This window comes from Chiloscyllium plagiosum, unplaced genomic scaffold, assembly GCF_037043375.1.
Source record: "Chiloscyllium plagiosum isolate Xiang-an unplaced genomic scaffold, Cpla_swu_hap1 HiC_scaffold_9, whole genome shotgun sequence".
Classification (NCBI taxonomy): domain Eukaryota; kingdom Metazoa; phylum Chordata; class Chondrichthyes; order Orectolobiformes; family Hemiscylliidae; genus Chiloscyllium; species Chiloscyllium plagiosum.
In genome coordinates, this window is record NW_028270147.1 from 74,183,571 (window position 1) to 74,205,651 (window position 22,081).

The 22,081-nt window shown below is 42.7% G+C and overlaps 1 protein-coding gene across 2 annotated transcripts in view; it reads left to right on the forward strand.

Moving 5' to 3' along the window:
* Positions 1–1,522: 1,522 nt before the first annotated feature.
* The window catches only part of LOC122554545 (adhesion G protein-coupled receptor D2), a 308,358-nt gene continuing 287,799 nt past the window's right edge, over positions 1,523–22,081 (forward strand). Inside the window, exons 1-5 of one of the 2 annotated variants that reach the window (XM_043699743.2) lie at positions 1,523–1,596; positions 1,988–2,164; positions 2,269–2,296; positions 2,400–2,633; positions 15,303–15,944. In XM_043699743.2, coding sequence (XP_043555678.1) covers positions 2,126–2,164; positions 2,269–2,296; positions 2,400–2,633; positions 15,303–15,944 — 943 coding nt within the window. In that variant the 5' untranslated portion in view covers positions 1,523–1,596; positions 1,988–2,125. Of the gene's footprint in view, positions 1,597–1,657; positions 2,165–2,268; positions 2,297–2,399; positions 2,634–15,302; positions 15,945–22,081 lie in introns of those variants that run through there. The other variant, XM_043699744.2, reaches the window with a different exon arrangement.

Consider the following 22,081-nt stretch of genomic DNA (forward strand, 5'->3'; position numbering starts at 1 on the left):
CTCCCCCAATACCCTCTGCCACTTCATCAGTTTGCAATGTCCTAGCTCTAACACTTTCCTGTTCGTTCTGAACATCCAGTTTGTCCACAACTCCATCCCTTGTGGGCCTTCTGCTCTTCATTGAATCTAGTCCTCCAACAACCCCTCCCCCCCCCCCCCCCCCGCCTGTCTGAAATTGTTCTTACATTTGAACTTTGACTCTCCTTAATTCCTCTAAATAAAAGGTGTTGCTATGGGAACTCAAATGAGTACTAGCTATGCATGCCTATTCCTGGAAGTTCTTTGTTTCAATCCACCACATTATCACACTCCCCCACTGTTTTTCCCCTGGTGTAACAATGATTTATCGGTGGTGATTCCATCTCTTGTATCAAACTGGAAAATCTCTTTGTTGTCTCCATTCCTTTTTCCAGAAGTGGGCTGTTACATCATAACTGCTGTATGCATGTTATCTGTCATTGTCATTGTCACATCTATCGCACTCCACGTGACCCTCTTCCTCTGAGGTTTGTACCCATCCTCCCTCTTTCTTCATCTCCATTATGTCTATTCTGATGATGCCAACTTCCACACCAGCCGTTTTCAACTTCTGGTCGCTTGTCATTTTAATTCTCATCCCCGTTCCCATTGCTGACCCCTTCTTTCCTCAAACAATACTGGTTCAATGCAAGCTCAGGGCGCGATAGGGACGGGACACAGCTTAGAGTCTCCCATTCTCAGCAGTACAGACTTGAACTATTTCACACTGTAGGCGCTGCTCCCATTTCTATTCCAGAGAGTCGGTGCTGTTATCATTTTCAGGTCTTGTTTCTAGTGCCATGACATTCCCCTTGCTCACCAACCCCTTCCTTCCCTCTCCGTTTCCCGCTCCTCTTTAACTGATTTGAAAACTGCTCCATCATTAACTTTTTTTTCTTGATAGGAAGAATCATTGATCTGAAATGTTAACTCCTTTTCTCTCCACTCCTCGCCTAACCTGGTTAAATATTTTCGGTGTTTTCGGTTTTTGTTAGCGATTAGAATCCTATTAAAAACCATCTCGATGTACAGAACCCACATCCTACGCTTATTCCTGGCCAAATAACTATCTACATTCGCCTCATAAATCCAAGCTACAACCTGAAACCCGCTCTTCAAAACTAACGGGTTTCTTTCGATCTCCTGTACGCGCTCTTGATAGGTTCATGTCCCTGTCAATCTCCAGCAGTGCTACCTGGATAGGCTGTCGTGCTGGCGGGATGCATGGAGCCTTTATTTCCCGATTGCATTATTCCCTAGAACGGCACTTTATGAGAACGGGGACCCCACGACCCCAAGTATGGAGTCACGGTAAATTAACAGCTGGGCGAGAAGTTTCCAAATGCCAATGCTTTCCCCCGTCTCCCGTTCCTGCAATTCTGCTGCCAGAGTGCACGGCTTGAAACTGAAAAGCAGCGTTTGGAGAAAGGAGATGTGACCCGGTGAAAGGGAAGCGTGCGGAGAAACCAGACGGGGGGGGGGGACAGAGACCGAGGAGCATCGAGAGCAGCAGCTCATTGCCAGGGAAATGACCAATGGCCCGGGCTTCCTTCTGGCTTGCGGATCGGTATTACTCTGGTAGGAGATGGGGCAACACGGTACCCAATCACCCTTTGCATGCGTCTCATGTTCAAAAAAAAAATTAATGCCAACTTTGGAATGGCTCAAACATTAGCTTTCGTCGAGCCCGCTGGTTATGTGTAGAGTCAGGGCTTTAAGAGTTTACAACGAATGCGTTTCCCGATGATGTTAAATTGTTAATTTTCTCCAATGACACAAGTTGGAATGTGATAAGTAAATACCAAATAGATTCCTGGTGTAACTTTTTGGAAGTGTTGTGGATGCGTTTGCAGATTAAATTGCGACGGGATAGATGCGTTTTGGTAGAAAATTGCCACAGTGCGCTGCATAGACCAGTATGACACAGCAGACAAATGGAAAAGTAATTGCCTATTCGTTGATGCCAAAGGTCTGGGGATACAATGGGATTCCGAGCTGATGTTCATCGCTTCAGCTTTTTAAAGCGCCACAGTCCCCATTCAATGTTGAAGTCGGTTGATCACAAGGACAGAGTTTCGACCTAGTTCTGTTAACCTCCCATAGGAGTATGCAGTTCAGAGTGATACTTCCACTCTCGGAGTTCCTGGTAAGTGTCAACGATTTTTATAGATCTGGTACATACCAAAATTACTATTCTTTAAATTCCAACTGTCATTTTCTATCTGTTTCTGTTTTTGTTTTAATCCACAGTTATTCTGTGTCGGTGGCATACTCGCAGGTCGGTATATTTCAGAATCTCAACCCAACATTTGAAACTGACCAGTTAACAATCGATAACCAGCGTGTGTTGTGTCGCCATCCCAATCTCCCCTCCCTTCCAGACTCCCCGCTGTTATTACAGGATCGGAGCTGTTTCCTTTACCGGAATCACTATTATGACTATGTGGCCGAGGAGCTGCCCTGGGCACGAGCAGGGAGGTGGTGCCGCCAGAGATTTGGATTTCTGGCTGCTGTCAGCACAGCTGAAGATAACCAGAAAATGACCAGCTTCATGCAGTCGATGAGGGTGACGAAAGCCTTGTGGATTGGTGCTAAAATAAAGGAGGGAGGCCCTGGTGAGACCTTACGGTTCATTTTACTTGCCCAGTTTTTTTTTAACGATCAATTCCCAATTCATGCAGGATCCTATGACTTTATAAGATACAAATGTCCGAATCAATATTTTCATCCCTTTTGAATATCACGCAATAAAATGTAGTCGGTTTTACCTCCAGTGGAGTTCCTAAAAATTCAGTCGGGTTGAATGCTGACAAGTTCAAATCCTACTTTTTCTTTTAAGAAAAGCATCTTACATTTACATATCGTCTTTAACCTGGGATAACACCTAACGTTTTGGAGCAATACATGTTGCAGGATTTGTTGTCTGTAATGATAAGCGATCCAGGCTTGTCCTGTTTTAGGTCTTACTAATACCGCGAAAGCTGAGATGATGTATATGTAAATTAAAATAGACAGTGCAGATTTAATATAGATTGTATAGATTTAATATGGGTCGTAAACAGAAGGAATGCCAGATTTGGGTTAAGAAACTTCAATCAAGCCTGGAGTTTGGAAACGATTTTTCATGGAGCTGTTAAAATGTAGAGTGGGTGACTAGAAAAAGGAAAGTATTTAGATTAGATTCCCTACAGTATGGACCCTCCAAGAGTAACCCACCCAGACCCATTTCCCTCTGACTAATGCACCTTAGACTATAGGCAATTTAGCATGGCCAGTTCACCTGACCTGCACACCTTTGGACTGTGGGAGGAAACCCACGCAGACAAGGAGGAGAATGTGCAAACTCCACACATTCGCCCGAGGCTGGGATCAAACCTCGGACCCTGGTGCTATGAGGCACCAGTGCTAACCACTGAGTCACCGTGCTGCTCCTGAATTTTGATTAATTACAGATTGATTAGGCTTTGTACGGGTACAGTGAATCATCTGTGGACAAAAATGATATCACATGGCATAACTGAACACTGAGCAGAAGAAATAGGAATAAGAGGAGGCTGTTTGACTCCTTGAGACTGCCCCCACCATTCAAAAGGGTCATGGATGATGCAACACTCCTCATCTTCACTTTCCTGCCTTTTCCCCATAACCCTTGATTCTTCTACTGATCAGAGGGCTGTCTATGTCAATCTTAAATGTACACAAGGACTCCGCCTCAAAGCTCTCTGTGACAGGAGTTTCAAAGACATTCAACCCTCTGAGGTGAGAAATTATGCCTCACCTCAGTCTTAAATTGACAGTCCTTAATTTTGAGACAATGCCCTTTTGTCATAGACTTTCCCATGAGCGTAAGCATTCATTCAGCATTTACCCTGTCAAGCCCCTTAAACATCCTATAGGTTTCAATGAGATCACCTCTCATTCTTCTAAACTCCAGTGAGTAGAGTTCCAACTTTTTAAGCTTTGCACACCAGACAACCCCTCCTTACTGGTATTCATATTAGTGAACCTTTTCTGAACTGCCTGTGATGAAATAATATCTTTCCTTAAATAAGGGGACCAAAAGTGTTCACAGTGCTCCAGATGTGGTCTCACCAGCACCTCGTGCAGTTGCAGTAAGACTTCCCTACTCTTATACTTCAAACTCCTTGACAGAAGGGCCAACATTCCACAAGCCTTCCCGATTGCCTGCTGCACCTGTGTGCTAACCTTCTGTGTTTAATGCACAAGTTTCCCCAAGTCCCTTTGTGTTGCAGCTTTCTGCAGATTTTCTCCAATTAAATAAACTCAATTTTTTTTGCTCTCCCTTGCAAAATGAACAACTTCACATTTTTATACATTATACTCCATTTGCCAACTTGTTAGCAACTTACGTAACCTATCAATATCTCTTTGTAAACTGTATCCCTCTTGCAACCTGCCCTTCCACCTACCTTTTAAGTTTTCTGAAAATTTGGCTACAATACATTCACTTCCTTCCACCAAGTCATTAATGAATCACAAACTTGCTTATCTACACCAAAAATATGTGCCAACAAAATTCAACATTTGCAGGCTAAACTTCATATCCATGATTTTTAACATTTTTTTAACTTACTTTTAAACGAGTTCTGCACTTGCAAATCTCACCATTTGTGGGGGTTCCCAGGAATGGAACCCTCACGGTTACGGAGGAATGGCTGCATATTGTAAACTTTACGATCTCAGCACTGATCCCTGTGGAACCCCACAGGTCACCAAGCTGAAAAAGTAAGCTCTTGTCCCCATTCGCTGCCTCCTGCCCAATAGCCAACTCTCTATCCATGCCAATACCCTACCTCCAACATTGTGGGCTTAGTACCTTGTTGAACACCTTCTGGAAATCCAAGTACAGCACACCACCTGGTTGCCTTCTATCCCCTCTGGAGATAGCAGGTGGAAATGATGGGGCTTGCTTTGCTTTCCCTTGCTCCATGCTTTCTTGTAACGTGGTGCACAGAATTTCTGCCTCATTCTTGGCTTCACAAGATTTTCAAGGAGAAAGTGAGGGCTGCAGATGCTGGAGATCAGAGCTGAAAATGTGTTGCTGGAAAAGCGCAGCAGGTCAGGCAGCATCCAAGGAACAGGAGAATCGACGTTTCAGGCATAAGCCCTTCTTCATTCCTCATTCCTGAAGAAGGGCTTATGCCCGAAACGTCGATTCTCCTGTTCCTTGGATGCTGCCTGACCTGCTGCGCTTTTCCAGCAACACATTTTCACAAGATTTTAACAAGCATCAATTATCCTGAGCCCACTGGAATTTAATGATGGCCCATTATCATGACTTAATATTGGTCTCCTTGGCTCCCAAAGGCTGCCCAATACACCCTGTTGATTGGTGGGTGATCATGTGAACTAGCATCAGAAATGGGGAGGCCAATGAAAGCCACCCCTGTGACCTTGCATACAAATTGTGCATTTCAAAACTAACTGGTGAATTCCAGTTCCAGCCTGCTCCCCTGACTGTCGGGTACAGTGATCAGACATGGAGCTCCTGGTGACATTGCTGACAATGGGAACCTGCCACAGTACCTACACTTGACTGGAGTGATAATCTGACAGGAGGCCCAGTGCTGACCAGGAACATGCCTGGTGACCATGTAATTGCATTGGGTCTTCCAGAGAAAGCAGCATAAGAGGTTCTCCAGTTGTCAAATGGTTTCCCCCCACTACTACCACAATATCCTAGTCTGTGTCTCAAGACAGGCAGTGTGGTGGCTCAGTGGTTAGCACTGCTGCCTCACAGCGCCAGGGACATGGGTTCACTTCCAGCCTCAGGCAACTCGGTGTGTGGAGTTTGCACATTGCCCCAGTATTTGCATGGGATTCCTCTGGGTGCTCCGGTTCCTTCCGTAGTCCAAAGATGTGCCGATTAGGTGAATTGGCCATGCTAAATTTCCCATAGTATTCAGGGATGTGTAGTTTAGGGGCATTAATTATGGGAAATGTAGGGGAATGGGTCAGGTGGGATACTCTTTGGATGGTCAGTATGGACTTGTTGGCCTGTTTCCACACTGTAGGGATTCTATGATAAAAGACTCCTGATGAGGATGTTGTCAAATAACGTTACGTAAGGGGACAGGCATTTGATCCTACAAGTTTGAGAGTTAAAATGTTTGGATTTTGTTCTTGCAATCAAAAGCTGCTGAGATGAGTACCAAGTTGTGTTTCTAATAATCAGGTTTGTTTAGCATGTTGAACAGGGAAGGAGGCCATTTGGCCTAGCATGCTTGCACAGCCCTATCAAAGAGGTGCAGGGCAGATGATTGTCAGAATATTAAACAAAACAGCAAAGAATGACTAATAAATCAATCTTAAGGAAGAAATCAGAGTCTGAGTGAATGCTGGATAGGAATGCCAAAATTGAAAGCAAGACTTTCTTCAGGGATTTAGGAAGGGAGGAAAAGTGAGTAAAGTGAGTGCAAAAACAAATTGCTGGAGGAACTCAGCAGGTCTGGCAGCATTTGTACAGAGAGAAACAGAATTAAGATTTCCATTTAACTAGAGTCAACCATTTCTGAAGAAGCATCACTGGACTTGAAACATTAATTCTGTTTCTCTCTGCACAGATGCTGTCAGACCTGCTGAATTTCTCTAGCAACTTCTGTTTTTTCTCTCAGATCATCATCATCCACAGACCTTTGTTTTATTTAAGTGAACACTGATTCTCTAGGGCATGAGCATACAGAGTTAATAATAGATAACAAGGAAATGGCAGATGAAACAAACTAATCTTTGCTTTTGTGTTCACTGAAGAGGAGACAAAAAGCATTCCAGTAGTAGTTATAAATCAGGAGGTGGGTGAGCTAGAGGAACATAGTGAAATACAATCATAAAGGAACTGGTACTAAGTCAACTGATAGAGCTATGGACTGACAAGTCTTGAGTTCAGATGGACTCCGCCATAGAGCCACAAAAGAATTTTGTAATTAGGTAGCAGGTTCAATTGTGTACATTTTCTGAAATCCTTCGATTCTGCTAAAGCACCATTGAACGAGAAAATAGCAAAAATAAACCTTTTATTAATGAGAGGAGGGAGACAGGAAACATAGGCTGATTAGCTTGATACCTGAGGTTGTAAGTTTGCTCACTGAGCTGAGTTGGTCGGTTTATTTTCAGATACTTTGTCACCATGCTAGGTAACATCATCAGTAAGCTTCCGCTGAAGAACTGGTGTTCTGTCCTGCTTTCTATTTTTGTGTCTTGGTTTGTTACGGTGGGTGATAAAATTTCCGGTTCTTTTTCTCTGAGGTTGGTAAATGGGGTCCAAATCGATGTGTTTATTGATGGAGTTCCAGTTTGAATGCCAGGGCTTTAGGAATGTCTCTGTTCAGCCTGTCCAAAGATGGATGTGTTGTCCCAGTCGAAGTGATGTCCTTCTTTGTCTATGTGTGAGGATACTAGTGAAAGTGGGCCATGTCTTTTGGTGGCTAGTTGGTGTTCGTGTATCCTGGTGGCTAGTTTACTCCCTGTCTGTCCAATGTAGTATTTGTTACAGTCCTTGCAGGGTATTTTGTAAATGACATGTGTTTTGCTGGTTGTTGGTATAGGGTCCTTTAGGTTCATCAGTAGTTGTTTCTGTGTGTTGGTAGGTTAATGGGCTACCCTGATGCCAAGGGGCCAGAGTAGTCTGGTAGTCATCTCTGAGATGTCTTTGATGTGTGATATGGTAGGTGTGGCTGCAGTTTATGGCATGTGGTGTCTACTTGTTTGGGTTTGTTGTTTAAGAATTGGCGGACTGTGTTTATCGGGTACCTGTTCTTCTTGAATATGCTGTCCAGGAATCTTTTTTCTGCTGCTCGTAGTTTTTGCAGGTTTGGATTACAACTTTTCTGTCTTTTCAGAGTCCTTCTAGTGCTTTCCTTTCCTGTGTATTGAGGGTGTTCCCGTCCTTCTTCCTGCTTAGTGTTGGTTCAGCTCTCTGTCTGATGGCAAAGGTGAGGACTACAGATGCTGGAGATTAGAGTCTAGAGTGTGGTGCTGGAAAAGCACAACAGGTCAGGCAGCATCTGAGGAGCAGGAGAATCGACGTTTTGGGCAAAAGCCCTTCATCAGGAAGATGTCTGTCTGATGGCCTGCTGGGTTTCTTCTGTGAGTCCGTTGTCTTTCAGGCTTGATTCTCATGCTGCTAAGAAGTCCTTTTGGTCCGCATCTCTGTAGTTATAGTTCATCCCTCTTACTAGGACAGCTTTTTCCATGTTTGTTATTGGTCGGTCTGATGGGTTTTTAATCCAAGCTTCGGAATTGTCTGTGTTATTCTTTTGTGTGAGCTTATCCAGTTTTTCTTGTAGGAATAGTTTTTTTCTTTTTCTTGGTATGCTGTTGTTTGATGTTGATGGCTCGTTCTCATGTGCTTGTCCATTCATGGTCTGTCGCGTTGGTGTATAGAGGTTTTTGGCGCGAAATTTCCTGATTGTATTTGTGGAGCAAGTGTTAGAATTGATCATTAAAGATATTGTAGCTGGGCACATCGAAAAACCTCAAGGTGATAGAGTCAGCATTGTTTTGTTAAAGGGAAATCGTGTTTAAACATTTTGTTGGAGTTCTTGTGTATAATATCTAGAATGGTCTTTACAAGATGGATCTGGGAGTGGTGTTTCTTCTTGTGGGTCAGTTGAGAACTAGATTCACCGTTTCAAAAGTGGAAACACCACCAACTGCAAGTTCCCCAACCAGCCACTCACCATCCTGGCTTGGAAATATATCACCAACCCTTCAGTTTGGTTGGATCAAAATGGTGGAAATCCCTCTCTAACAGCAGAGTGGATCTACCTCCAGTACATGATCTGAAACAGTTCAAGAGATCAGCTGACCATCACCTTCTCAAGGGCAACTAGGGATGGGCAGTAAATGCTGGTCCAGCCAGTGACATCCATGACCTGCAAAGTGAATTTTCAGGACAGAGGTGAGGAGTATTTTTTTCCTCTTTAAGGTTTGAGCAGTGTTGGAACTCTGCCTCAGAAGGTGGCGGAGGTGCAGTCATTGAATATTTTTAAATCAAGGTAGATAAATTCTTTTGGGTGTAGGAATCAGTAGTTATTGAGAGTAAATACGATGTGGAATTTGAAACACCTAAGGAATTTAAAGAGGCCAGATGGTCTACTTGTGTTCCTATTTCATATGTTCATAAATATTAAGGCAATCAGTCCCACTCCCCAATTGTCCAGCAAATGTTTTCTTTCAGGCATCTATCCAATTGTTTCTGCTACCTTTCATGGAGGTATGTTCCAGATCATAGTCCTCATTTTTCTCCTAGATCTTTTGCCAATTCTCTGAAATATGTGTCCCTTTAGTTTCTGACCTTCCTGCCAGCAGAAACAGTTTCAACTTATCAACTCCTCCATTTTGAACACGTGTTAAATAACCCCTTCATTTTCTTTGTCTCAGGAGGATTGACCATCTTCTTCCCTGTTGTTCAATATATCTGTGTTATGAGTGGCTACAGTTGGCATTCCAGAAGATACCCATAATTTGTTAAATGCAGCTTGATGTGCACGTAAAACAACTTTACTGGTTGAATGAAACAAGAAAAAACTGTTTCAACCAAAGTGTAATGCTGGATTGATTTAAAAAAAACTAGCTATAACATTGTTGCTTGAGTTCTCATTTACCTCAGACTTGGCATAAATCTTTATGTTCTTTCCCAAAAAGAACTAAGTTTGAAAGTGTGTTGTGATCACGATTAAATTAGAACTTACAAAACAATGTGCAATTGGGCAATGTAGTTAGGAAATTGTCATCCTTTAGGCATTAGGATTGTTGAAATCGAACAATCTGCAAACAGCAGTTAGAGAGTCAATAGTTTTCTGTAGCTTAGCTTCAATGTGCACTTTGCAAAGGCCAATTTTACATCTTGCTTTGAAATGCAACTTTAAATAGATGACCTTTATTTCGTGATTTTTTTTATGTTTATTAAGCGTAAGCATGAAACTCATGCTTAATATTTTATTGTGCACGATAGGGTGTAGCTGAATCTAATATTTCAATCGGCAGGTTGATAAAATGGTCTTGGTGGAGATGGAACAGTATTAGAAATGAAGGAGAAGGTACTGGATCTGAATTAGAACAGTAAAATCTCTAAAGGAAATGTATTGAATACGTTATCTCATGAGTTATGCTGCAAACAACTCCCCATATCTCAAGTCGAAAAGAGTGGTGCTGGAGAAGCACAGCAGGTCAAGCAGCATCCGAGGAGCAGAAGAGTTGATGTTTTGGACGTAATCCCATTCCTGATGAAGGGCTTATGTCCAAAATGTCAATTTTCCTGCTCCTCGGATGCTGCCTGACTGGCTGTGCTTCTTCAGCACCACACTTGTTGATTCTGATCTCCAGCATCTGCAGTCCTCACTTTCTCCCCATATCTCAAGCCTCTTTTCTAATATACCACAAAAAATCTGCCAAATATATGGCACATAATATTCAAAATAACTCGATGGGAGATGCTACATCTGAGAACTAAAAAATGCAAACAAGCTTCAAAGATGATTGGCACATTTATAACACTCAATCATTCACAACTCCAATTTTAATTACTGCACTATTGACGGCTGTGTCTTCCTTGGCTCTGAGCAGGTCAGAAGTCCTCTGAGTGTCAGTGAACTTGAGTATTACTTCCTTGACTTGCTGTGGAGATGTGTTAGTGAGGTACTCACCAGGGTGTGCTCTTGAGTCTAATCTGGAGACTGAACTCATTGAGGTGAAAGTCTCTGAGCTAGTGGAGGGAGCAGGAGAAGACAATTTATTCTCTGTGGCTGTGGGATCTGTGGCTTCTCCGTCCCAGTTGGAGGAGGAGCTGATGGGCTGAGGGGCTAGCCCCTCTGTGGTGAATAGTACGTGGATGCCACTGGTGGCTGTCAAAGGAAAGAGAGACCGTTTTGTTGTGAAATACAAGTAGATACTTGAGCATCTATATTGGTTGAGTGATGAAAAGGGCCAGCAACACAATGAAGCTTACTGGGCTGCCTTGATATGGAGTTCTTAGCAGCCCCACATGAGTGATCTATGTCCTCTCCCGGTCTCTTCAATGATCTTGTCCTCATGGAGTGTCAGCCACACCACCATCTGTCTTGGACCTGTCTGCCCAGTTATGAGACATTTCCTAACAGCGTTGTAGTGTACCTGCACCAAATGGACTGCAGTAGTTCAAGAAAGTAGTTAACCACCACCTCCTCAGGAGCTATGAGGGCTGGACAATAATTGCCAGCTGAGCCAGCAATGGCCTCATCCTATAAATGAATAAACGAAACATTGTATTGAGTGCCATTATTGTCTGACACGGTCCCCCCTCCCAGCCACAGCCAGCCCTTGCCTAGCCTCCTATTTCTGTTGTTCTTGGAAGAACAACTTTATTTGAACTCCTCAACATCCATTATATCATTCCTCTGTCAGTGACACAATGACTAATGGCTTACACAAAATTAAACAGAACACTCCAATAAAACACACAATTGAAACGTACCAAACTCAAACACAAGATTTTTACCATTCTTTTGAACATGGAGAAAATTTACTGTGAATTACATCCAACTTTAACTGCCATCCTTAACTTTAACATTTACTTAATTTCTCTGTTTTTCACTCTGTACACAAAAAACATTTATAGTCGCAAACCTAGTCAGCTGAAACACACATGCAGCTTTTAACTCTTTGCTGTACCCTATCCTGAATACATAGATAAATAGCCTCAAACAGCACACTCAATTACAAATTCCATATCTCTCACTTTTTCTGGAACTTATCAGCACTAAAGTGTTCTCCTTTTTCTCATCCATCAATTTTCAGACAAAAATAACTACTACAAAACAAACTACATTGCACCTCTCCAGAAGGGCTTTACTGTCCCTTGTTACTCCCAAAGACTTTACCTTCATGCAACATTATGTGTATTTTGTATTGGGTCAGTTTAATCTGCTGCTCCCTTTCACAGTGGTTTCCCTGCAAGAACTAAACGTCAGGAGCCACTCAATGCCTCCCACATCCTTGAAACTTATTTCAGCCCTCTTGGTTTATGCACAAATCTTGTCCCAGATTTGGATGCCAATTTTGTAAGATCTTGGAGTTTTCTTCACTTTTAATTGTAAGACCTAAGACCTATCGACTGAGTTGGGAGAGCCAATCTAAAGGTTACTAGTCCTGCTTAGTCACAGCACTTAACCCAGGTGCAAGTACACTATTACAAGTTTCACAGAATTTATGAAGTTTGTCAAAACCAGTACAAAAGAATGGGTATTTAATAAGGCAATTAACTTAATTTATTCATAAAGAAACATTGGATCTCAATTTCCTATGTTTCTTCCTATGTTATGTTGACACATTTTCATTCTGTCTAATAAAAGTAGAATACTGCTTTTATTCAGAATGTTTTGAAACATTCTGGACTCAACCTTAACTCTGTTTCCCCCTCCATAGATGCTGCCAGAACTCCTGAGTTTCTACAGCTTTCTTGGGGGGTTTCACCTTTACTTTTGTTTATGCACAGTGCATCATTAAGAATCCTTGGCTACTCACGACACCCTGGGCAGGATTGGAGACATCCTAAACTCCAACTGGCTTCAAGGGGATGAAAAGTGTCCAAATTGTTCTGTTGTCAAAACTTGTTCATGTTCCCAATTCCAGATTGGTTTCTTTTAAAAGTGAAGTCACCTTCTTGTAATGTCAGTTCTTACCCGTTCCTGATTGGTTCCCTGAGATGTAAATTCTTCATAAGACTCTCTTCTTGACTATGATTTGCTTCTGTTCTTTTTACTATTTCTTACAACGGGATTAGGTCATTTTAAAATATATTCTTTACTCAGTAGTTCAGGAAAGGATGATTTACGCTATCATATCCTCAAGACTGACACCCTGAACTCAATGTCTCAGGTTTAATAATTTGATGAGAGTTCCTCATTAAACCAAATACCTTATCAGTGATTATTTGTTTTTAGGGGCATCTGCCGGGCAGATTTTTGACTAGTGGCCTTTGGTACTTGGGGAAGAATTCACTTTTTTAAAAGAACGAATGGTAAAGTTGCATATAACCTTAACACTTTACAATATAAAGGCAATACAGAAGGCTACACAGGAGAGTAGTACTTCAAAGTATATAGAGTGTGTCTAAGATACAGTGCATAATGACAATCAATGTGTAGAGTCCAGTGTATATTTGACACAGGGTCTTGAGTAATAAAGACCAAAAAGGATTATACAATGTGCAATTAGTTTTGTGATTATGACAGAATTAAATTCAAATTTAAAGAACACATTTAGCAAAATGTGGCTACTTCTGTCTCTGTCTCTCTCTGTTTCTCTCTCTCTCAAACACTTCAAATTAAATCTAGTCTAATGTAGAACATAACTATTATCCTCTGCACAATAGTGTTTCACCTATCCTCTGATGATGGCAATGTCAGCTACTTGATAAGGATTTAATGATGTGAAAGTATGTAAGCTTGCTCATTTAAATTTGTAAGTTTCAAGTTCTTGTCTTTTGTTATGAAAATAATTATAGTTAGGCTCCCCACCATTCCAAAGGTCGGGTGACAATCTGAGTCAGTCACCTGGTGCAAAAGTGACCTGCATTAACTACAATTAAGAAATCAGAATACAATTTAATTCCTCACTTGCTTAGTCAAGTCAAAATGATCAATTATTGAAAAATAACTTGACTCCACAATGTAGATGTGAATTCTAATTGCTTTGAGTTACTAGTTTCTGCTGTGAGCTCAGAGATCAAGATATAGTGAGGTAAAATTAAAGGAAGACAGCTAGTTATTCTGAATTAGTATCACCATGTTCTCATTGCTGGCTACTCGAGCAGCATTTCCGATATGTTCTGGAAATAATTTTCTATTTTATCCTTGTCCACGAAGCACCATACTTTAGGAAAAGTATGAAAACTTTCTAAAGGGTGCTAAAAAAGATTGATGAGGACATTTGCAAGGATGAGATGCTTCAGTTTTGTGGGTAGATTGGAACAGCAGGTGTTGTCCTTTAGAGAAGAGAGTGTTGAGCAGAAATTTGACAACTGTTGAAAATCATGCCGAGTTTGGACAGCTGGATAGTGATAACCAATTCCTATTGATATAAGAGTGGAGAACCTGGGGTATTGATTCAAGATGAAAGTCAAAAGAAGCAATGGCAGCACGAGGTAGAATTTTATAACCTAGCATGTGGTTAGATCAAGAATACACTGTCTGAAAATGTGGCGACTTCAGATACAGAATTGGTTAAACCCCTGAAGAGAAATACTTTGCCTGACTATGGGGAAGGGATGAGTAATTAAGTTGCTTTTGCATAAACATGGTCAAGTTGAGTGGCCTCTTTCTCTGCTGTAGCCAGTCTATAACTGTATGGTTTTATTTGGGGAAGGCAGTGTGTGAAGTATCTTGCAATTCCTCAAATGTAGAGCCCTTAAGCTGAAATTGTGAGTGGGGTAGAATCTGACTTGTTATTTAGGTCGAGGCCAGTGAAGTTCACATAGAAACTCTTAGTGTTCTTTAACTTCATACGTGTATGTGCTACTCTTTTAGGGAGCGGGGGGCTATTCTGTTGAAGTAATTCAAAGTGTTTATCAATAACTTACATGAGATTGTAACATGACAGCATTAAGTGCCCTTTCATGAATGTTGTTGATCGAAAGTTTCACGCTGAAAAATCTATTATCGACAGAGCTTTTATCAAATATATATATATCACTTGCTATATAATGTAATTAATATGAGCTTGATAATATTTGATTCTCCATGAATCCCTGTCAATTTAAGTACTGTGTTTTCAATACTCTTTATATGTTACTCAATTGTGTTTCCTTTTGATGAGCTCGACAGTTTACCTAAGGATGAAACAAATCTTTACAGAAAGCCATTTATTTCAGTGCACTGTCAAATATTAATCTTGGGTCAATTAATTTAGGATTATTTCCTCTCTCTTTAAATTGTTGTTGCTGTCATTAGCCATTTAAATCCAATTATTTTCCCCCACTCTCATGACATTATAAAGTCAGAATACCACATACCATTGTTGTGCAGTAAGTACTTTAAAGAGTACTTCACTACACATCATTGGATACAAGAGAATTTCAAGTCAGTTCAACCTGAGACAAAACGGTTGACAACACATGAAGTATAAATGAATTTAATCTGACACAACCTCTGGAAAAAAAGATTATTGCTATTTCAGTTCACTTGCATTCGAGTTAAACCTAGAAAATGGAAGAAATGTTTGGATAAGACCCACTGGGGATGAGTAAAACACCACAGCACAGTCATTATTTATCTCCATCTGTTTAGGTACTTTTGGTTCACACATTCTGACCTTTTCCGGCCGAACTGACACCAAATATGCCAAGCTTCTGAAGCAGTTCCCTCAGTTGCATTCGGTCACCGTTTGCGCTCAAGTGCAGTTCGATTCAACTTATGTGGGAGTTTCCACGGTCTTCTCCTATTCAGTGCCTTCATTTATCAACGAGTTCCAGCTCCGCGCGAACATTGTCCGGGGGCAGCACATTCAGCTTGCGCTGCTCGTCCATGGTGTGCACAGCCCTTACTCACAGGCGGTTGACAATAATGGTCGCTGGCACCATCTCTGTGTGAGTTGGGCCCGCCAGGGCGGGGATTGGGCCATCGCAGCCGATGGGGCTGTCATTTCATCCGGGGAGCAGCTTTACATCGCAGATGACATCGGAGCGGGCGGCGTGTTCATCGTTGGCCAAGAGCAAGACACCTTTGGGGGATCATTTAAGAAGGATGAATCTTTCGTCGGGAATATTACCCAGCTCCACATTTGGGACCGTGTATTGAACACTGACGAGATTCGAGCTTTAGTGGAAGATTGTTTGGTCATTTCACTGGGATTGTTCTTCCAATGGAATATTTCCAGCTTTGAAATTGAAACGTCGGTGCAGGTCCATGAGGGATTTTCACAGTGTAAAGGTAATTTGTCCAAAAAGATGTCTCTTTTCTATTTGTGGGACTGCATTTTTTTCCTTTAAAAGGCAGAGGCTGTTTGGTGCACAATAAAAGTGATAGCATTTAAGTTTTAAACAGTTACAAAGTATTTCATCGTAGAAGGTTAATGGGTTAATTCCAATGGGCAGGTTCGCTGCTCCTGGGGTGGGGGCAGAGCCAGGATCTCGATCATTTAATTAGCTTTCCCTTATTTAATGAAGGGTTTTCAAATGTGACTGCAGAATTAGAAAACATTCCTTAAGAGTTATTGAATTATTGGGAAGGAACAGACCAGGAACTGAAGCCACGGTGCACTTGTAAGGAAGTGGCAGATGGAGTTGAGTTTGGATAAATGTGAAGTATAACATTTCGGGAATACAAACAAGAACAGGATGTAAAAATTAATGGTAGGGCTCGGGGTAACGTTGTCAAAAAGAGAGACCTAAGGGTTCAAGTGCATAGTTCTTTGAAAGTTGTGTCATGGGTAGACAGGGTGGTTAAGAATGCACTTACCTTCATTGCTGAGCCCTTTTGAGTATGGCAGTTGGGACGGCATGTTGAGGTTAGACAGGACACTGGTGTACTCATCTGGAGTACTGTGTGCAGTTCTTGTCACCCGTTTATACGAAGGATATTATGAAACTGGAGAGGGTTCAGAAAAGGTTTACCATGATGTTGCAGAGAATGGAGGGTTTGAGATATAAAAATAGACTGGAAAGGCTGGGACTTTTTTCACTATAGCTTGGGAGGTTGAGAGGTGACCTTCTTGAGGTTTATAATCTAATGACACCCGTAATTAGCAAAATAATCTGGGGTGACCTTACAGAGGTTTATAAAATCATGAGGATCACAGATAAGGTGAAAATCAAAGGTTTTTGTTTTTTACACTGTGGGTGGCTCGTATGTGGAATGCACTGCCAGAGAAAGTGATGGGTGCAGGTACAGTGACAGTGTTTAAAATACATTTGGATAAGTTCATCAATAGGAAAGGTTTGGAGGGATATGGGCCAAGTGCAGGCAGGTGGGACTAGGTTAGTCTGGGATTATGGTCAGCGTGGACTGATTGGACCGAAGGGTCTGTTTCCGTGCTGTATGACTCTATAACTTGTTCAGATATGTTATGACACACCTCCAGAGAAGGTAGGACTTGAACACAGGCCTTCCAGGCCAGAGCTAGGGACACTACCACTGCACCACAAAAACCCATTGGTGCACTTGGAATATTTCCACATTCATTGAATTAATCTGAAAACTTGCTGGATATAAATAGGATCAGAGCTGTGAGAGATAATGTGATTTCTAAAATTCTAAAACTCCTATTAACGTGAATGGAGTAAATCTTGCTTCTTTTTAAAAATGTGTTTTTCCCTTTAAGGTGAAAGTGAAAGTGTGTGAATTGATATTATTTGAGCCAAATAATGGTTTTCAAATAATGTAATGCTTTTCCACATTTTCATCATTTAAATGCTTGCCATTGTGTGAAGTTGCATGGAGATATCAGGAAAGCCGGAATAATGGAGAGGACTGCTCCCCAGTGGTACAAAAAAGCATAGTCAGGAATGAAACCACTGCACAGACACTTGATCCCATAAAAAAAGGGATGCTTTTATTTGTCAGTGCTTTCATTCCAAAGAAAGTTTGCTCTCAGGATTGGAAGAGTACATTTCATGATAAGAAAATAGTGCTTGGGGAAATCGAATTGCACATGTTAGTTTTGTATTTTTGATTGTTCATGTCTTTGATGCAAATATTGCACAGCAGAAATCCAAAATGATTGCAGCTAGAGATGAGGGAGGGATCTGAGAGTGCATGCCTTCCCATTGCTTTCTACTGAGACACAATGGATCTATTGTGAGCAGAATCTCTCTAACAGGGACATGTACAGTGCATAATCAGAACAATCAGTTTAAAAGCAAGTCAGGAGCAGTTTTGTTCTGTCATTTAGCTCCACATAAGTCAGTTACCCACATCTGAGCACAGTGGGACCCTGGCACTAATGCAGATGCACCAGGTAAGTTACACATGAGACATACTGCATTCGTGCTGCAGAATATGTCCACTTGTCGATTTAGGCAGTTACCAGCACTACTCCTTCGTATAGAGGGCCTTATAATTAGGAGTATGGGCAGTTAGGGCAGGAAAATACATGATCACCATAGGCAAATGTTAAATATGTACTTGACAGAAAACATACTAAGAGACACAAGCCATTAGTTTTCAAAATGGCATGTAATCCAGTGAGTTTAGAGGTATCTCCTTTGGGTAATTAAAAGAAACTCATGGTAAGGCTTAGATGACTGTTCATTGCCTCTGGCTGTGTGCAGTGGAAGGCTCACTGCTTCAACAGCTCTTGCATCAGGTGATAAGACCCACAATAACTTGCTGCTGAGTGGATTCTCATTATCCACAACGTCTTCAGTGATAATCCGGTATCATAACCATCGACTCCTACAGTAGTCCAGTATCACTCTCACTGTGCTCCTACAGTATTCCAGCATCACTTTCACTCTGCTCCTACAATAGTCCAGTATCACTGTCACTGTGCTCCTACAGTATTCCAGCATCACTGTCACTGTGTTCCTACAGTAGTCCAGCATCACTGTCACTCTGCTCCTACAATAGTCCAGTATCACTCTCACTGTGCTCCTACAGTATTCCAGCATCACTGTCACTCTGCTCCTACAATAGTCCAGTATCACTGTCACTGTGTTCCTACAGTAGTCCAGCATCACTGTCACTCTGCTCCTACAATAATCCAGAATCACTGTCACTGTGTTCCTACAGTAGTCCAGCATCACTGTCACTCTGCTCCTACAATAGTCCAGCATCACTGTCACTCTGCTCCAACAATAGTCCCGTATCATTGTCACTCTGTTCCTGTAGTAGTCCAGTATCACTGTCACTGTGTTCCTACAGTATACCAGCATCACTGTCACTCTGTTCCTACAGTGGTCCAGCACCACTGTAACTCTGCTCCAACAATAATCCAATATCACTGTCACTGTGTTCCTACAGTTGTCCAGTATCACTGTCACTCTGTTCCTACAGTAGTTCAGCATCACTGTCACTCTGCTCCTACAATAATCCAGTATCACTGTCACTCTGCTTCTACAGAAGTCCACTACCACTGTCACTCTGCTCCTACAGTAGTTCAGCATCATTGTCACTCTGCTCCTACAGTAGTCCAGCATCACTGTCACGATGCTCCGACAGTAGTCCAGTATCACTGTCACTCTGCTCCTACAGTTGTCCAGTATCACTGTCACTCTGCTCCTGTAGTTGTCCAGTATCACTGTCACTCTGCTCCTGTAGTTGTCCAGTATCACTGTCACTCTGCTCCTACAGTAGTCCAGAATCACTTTCATTCTGCTTCTATATCAGTCCAGCATCACTGTAACTCTGCTCAGACAGTCATCCAGCATCACCGTCACTCTGCTCCTACAATAATCCAGAATCACTGTCACTGTGTTCCTACAGTAGTCCAGCATCACTGTCACTCTGCTCCTACAATAGTCCAGCATCACTGTCACTCTGCTCCAACAATAGTCCCGTATCATTGTCACTCTGTTCCTGTAGTAGTCCAGTATCACTGTCACTGTGTTCCTACAGTATACCAGCATCACTGTCACTCTGTTCCTACAGTGGTCCAGCACCACTGTAACTCTGCTCCAACAATAATCCAATATCACTGTCACTGTGTTCCTACAGTTGTCCAGTATCACTGTCACTCTGTTCCTACAGTAGTTCAGCATCACTGTCACTCTGCTCCTACAATAATCCAGTATCACTGTCACTCTGCTTCTACAGAAGTCCACTACCACTGTCACTCTGCTCCTACAGTAGTTCAGCATCATTGTCACTCTGCTCCTACAGTAGTCCAGCATCACTGTCACGATGCTCCGACAGTAGTCCAGTATCACTGTCACTCTGCTCCTACAGTTGTCCAGTATCACTGTCACTCTGCTCCTGTAGTTGTCCAGTATCACTGTCACTCTGCTCCTGTAGTTGTCCAGTATCACTGTCACTCTGCTCCTACAGTAGTCCAGAATCACTTTCATTCTGCTTCTATATCAGTCCAGCATCACTGTAACTCTGCTCAGACAGTCATCCAGCATCACCGTCACTCTGCTCCTACAATCATCCAGCATCACCATCACTCTGCTCCTACAGTAGTCCAGTATCACTGTCACTGTGCTCCTACAGTAGTCCAGTATCACTGTAACTCTGCTCCTTCAGTAGACCAGAATCGCTGTCTCTCTGCTTCTTCGGTAGGCCAGTATCGCTGTCACTCTGCTCCTGCAGTCTTCCAGCATCACCATCACTCTGCTCCTACTGTGGTCCATTATCACTGTCACTCTGCCCCTACAGCACTCCAGTATCGCTGTCACTCTGCCTCTACAGTAGTCCAGTATCACTGTCACTCTGCTCCTGCAGTAGTCCAGAATCACTATCACTCTGCTTCGATAGTAGTAGAGCATCACCATCACTCTGCTCCTACAATAGTCCATTACCACTGTCACTGTGCCCCTACAGTTGTCCAGTATCGCAGTCACTCTGCTCTGACAGTAGTCCAGCATCACTGTCACACTCTCCTACAATAGTCCAGTGTTACTGTCACTCTACTCCTACAGTAGTCCAGTATCACTGTCACTCTGCTCCTACAATGGTCCAGTATCACTGTCACTGTGCACCTACAGCAGTACAGTACCACTGTAACTCTGTTCCTTCAGTAGACCAGTATCACCGTCACTCTGTTCCTACAGTTGTACAGTATCCCTTTTACTCTGCTCCTGCAATAGTTCAGTATCACTGTCAATGTGCTCCCACAGTAGTCCAATACTCTGTCACTCGGCTCCTATAGTAGTCCAGTACCACGGTCACTCTGCTCCTACTGTCTTCCAGTATCACTGTCACTCTGCTTCGACAGTAGATTAGATTAGATTAGATTACATTACAGTGTGGAAACAGGCCCTTCGGCCCAACAAGTCCACACCGACCCGCCGAAGCGAAACCCACCCATACCCCTACATTTACCCCTTACCTAACACTACGGGCAATTTAGCATGGCCAATTCACCTGACCCTGCACATCATTTGGACTGTGGGAGGAAACCGGAGCACCCGGAGGAAACCCACGCAGACACGGGGAGAATGTGCAAACTCCACACAGTCAGTCGCCTGAGGCGGGAATTGAACCCGGGTCTCAGGCGCTGTGAGGCAGCAGTGCTAACCTCTGTGCCACCGTGCCGCCCCAGTAGTCCAGCATCACTGTCACTTTACCCCTACAGTAGTCTAGTATCACTGTCACTGTGCATCTACAGTAGTCCAGTATCACTGTCACTCTGCTCCTACAGTAGTCCAGAATCACTTTCATTCTGCTTCTATAGTAGTCCAGCATCACTGCAACTCTGCTCCTACAGTCATCCAGCATCACCGTCACTCTGCTCCTACAATCATCCAGCATCACTTTCACTCTGCTTCTACAGTAGTCCAGTATCACTGTAACTCTGCTCCTTCAGTAGACCAGAATCGCTGTCTCTCTGCTTCTTTGGTAGTCCATTTCGCTGTCACTCTGACAGTAGTCCAGCATCACTGTCACTCTGCTCCTACAAAGGTCCAGTATAACCAACACTCTGCTTCTACAGTAGTCCAGTATAACTGTCACTCTGCTCCTACAATAGTCCAGTATAAACGACATTCTCCTTCTACAGTACACCAGCATCACTGTCACTCTGCTCCTACAGTAGTCCAGTATAACCGACACTCTGCTTCTACAGTCATCTAGTATCACTGTCACTCTGCTCCTACAGTAGTCCAGCATCACTGTCAGTCTGCTCCTGCAGTAATCCGGTATCGCTGTCACTCTGCTCCTGCAGTCTTCCAGCATCACCATCACTCTGCTCCCATACTGGTCCAGTATCACTGTCACTCTGCTCCTACAGTAGTCCAGTATCACTGTCATTATGCTCCTACAGTAGTCCAGTATCACTGTCACTCTGCACCTACAGTAGTCCAGTATCACTGTGTCTCTGCTCCTACAGTAGTTCAGTATCACTGTCACTCTGCTCCTACAGTAGTCCAGCATCACTGTCAGTCTGCTCCTGCAGTAATCCGGTATCGCTG